The sequence below is a fragment of the Mirounga angustirostris genome, unplaced genomic scaffold (genome assembly GCF_029215605.1).
Source record: "Mirounga angustirostris isolate CCGP_5_RB_7025 unplaced genomic scaffold, mMirAng1.0.hap1 SCAF_13, whole genome shotgun sequence".
In the NCBI taxonomy this organism is placed as follows: domain Eukaryota; kingdom Metazoa; phylum Chordata; class Mammalia; order Carnivora; family Phocidae; genus Mirounga; species Mirounga angustirostris.
The window spans coordinates 90,575,312-90,576,949 of record NW_026991721.1 but is presented as its reverse complement, the minus strand read 5'-3'; the positions used below and the strand labels follow the sequence as shown (position 1 = coordinate 90,576,949).

General features: G+C 47.4%; 1 protein-coding gene across 1 annotated transcript; it reads right to left on the bottom strand.

Annotated features, from left to right (window-relative positions):
• LOC123856750 (olfactory receptor 10G6) lies at nucleotides 1–963 on the bottom strand. Its single transcript, XM_045892874.1, has one exon. The coding sequence runs from the start codon at nucleotides 934–936 to the stop codon at nucleotides 1–3; it is 936 nt and encodes a 311-aa protein (XP_045748830.1). The 5' UTR covers nucleotides 937–963.
• Between the last annotated feature and the right edge of the window lie 675 nt (nucleotides 964–1,638).

Below are 1,638 nucleotides of genomic sequence, written 5' to 3'. Positions count from 1 at the left end.
TCAGTGAGGCTGCACATCTCTGCCACCTGCCAGCCTCCACAATGCTGTCTTTATCTCTTTGTTACGGAGTGTGTAGATGATGGGGTTGAGCAAGGGAGTGATGACTGTGTAGAAGACAGCAACCACACCATCCAGGGGTTCCTGAGAACCAGGACGAAGGTAAATGAAGGTGCAGGGCACATAGTAAACAATGACAACGGTCAGGTGGGCGGCACAGGTGGAGAAGGCGTTGCGACGCCCATCGATGGACTGCATTCGCAGGATGGCGGCCACTATATACCCATAGGAAGTGAGGATAAGCATAAAGCAGGTGAGGGCCAGGAACCCAATGTCCACAAAAGTGACCAGCTCATTGATGGTGGTGTCAGCACAGGCTAGACGCAGCATGGCAGGAATGTCACAGAAGAAGTAGTCTACCCGGTTTGGACCACAGAAAGGCAGCCGGAATATGAAGCTTGTTTGGAAGAGTGAGTGGACGGTGCCTCCCAGCCAGGTGCCAAAAGCCAGGAAGTTACAGACATTGCGGGTCATAATGGTGGCATAATGTAAAGGCTTACAAATGGCCAGGAAACGATCATAAGCCATGAGTGTGTAGAGGAAGCATTCAGTACAGCCCAGGAAATGGAAAGAAAAAAGTTGGATTACACAGCCTCTGAAGGAGATAACCCTGCTATCCAAGAGAAAGCCAGCCAGCATCTTGGGGACAATGGCAGAGGAGATGGTCATGTCCAAGAAGGAGAGGTGACACAGGAACCAGTACATGGGGCGGTGGAGCTGGGTGTCCACCAAGACGGTGAGGATGATGAGCCCATTGCCAGAGACGGTGAGGGCATAGATGACTAGGAAAGCCAGGAAGAGTGGCACCGCCAGCTGTGGTGGGTGGTGCAGGCCCACCAAAATGAAGTGAGACACAGCAGTCTGGTTTCCACTGTGCATTTCCTTGCTGTTCACATCTGCCAGAAGAAGTAGCGGAAGGGAAAGCTCAAGGCCCATTAAATTCTGTAGGCATGGAACACATATTCTGTGTCATTCCCGAGCATGGACACAAAAGGGTCTCAGGAAGAGACAGATCGTGCTCCAGCTCTTGTTCTTAATCATTCTGTCATCCCCACACCCAACCACCCCTCACCCCCACCCACCTGCCCAACCCTTGATTTTTGGAGTTCTGCTTGGTTCCAGGGAGCGATTGTTTTGTCCAAGGTTCTGTGACAGATTATGTGTATGTAATTCAGGAGACTGAAGGAAAGACCATACATAGAGCTCTTCATGTCGGGAAGAAGTACAGTCATATAAAGCCTAAATCAATCCATGAAGAAATGGCTATCCCATTGTTTTCCTCCACTTCGATCTCTGATCTATGGCATAATATCAGAGACATAAGTAACAGCTTATTTATTTAACAACATGAGAGTTGAAATTATATTTCCTAATGTAGATGTGCCCAATAAAAATCAGCATAGATTTTTAAGCATGCATTACTTGGGCCACACACTGAATGAAGTTGTAGGTAGAAATAACCATCTTCATCAACTGCATCTCAAAAATACACATGCCATTTTAAATTTTTCAAGATAATGAAGCAATACAAAATCTCATCCACAAGGCACCTGTTGTCATCTTTTCTCTCTGCTTCTGGAT

What these genes read in the sequence shown, in the direction of transcription:
- LOC123856750 (XM_045892874.1), bottom strand. Translation starts at nt 936, where the DNA reads ATGCACAGTGGAAACCAGACTGCTGTGTCTCACTTCATTTTGGTGGGC.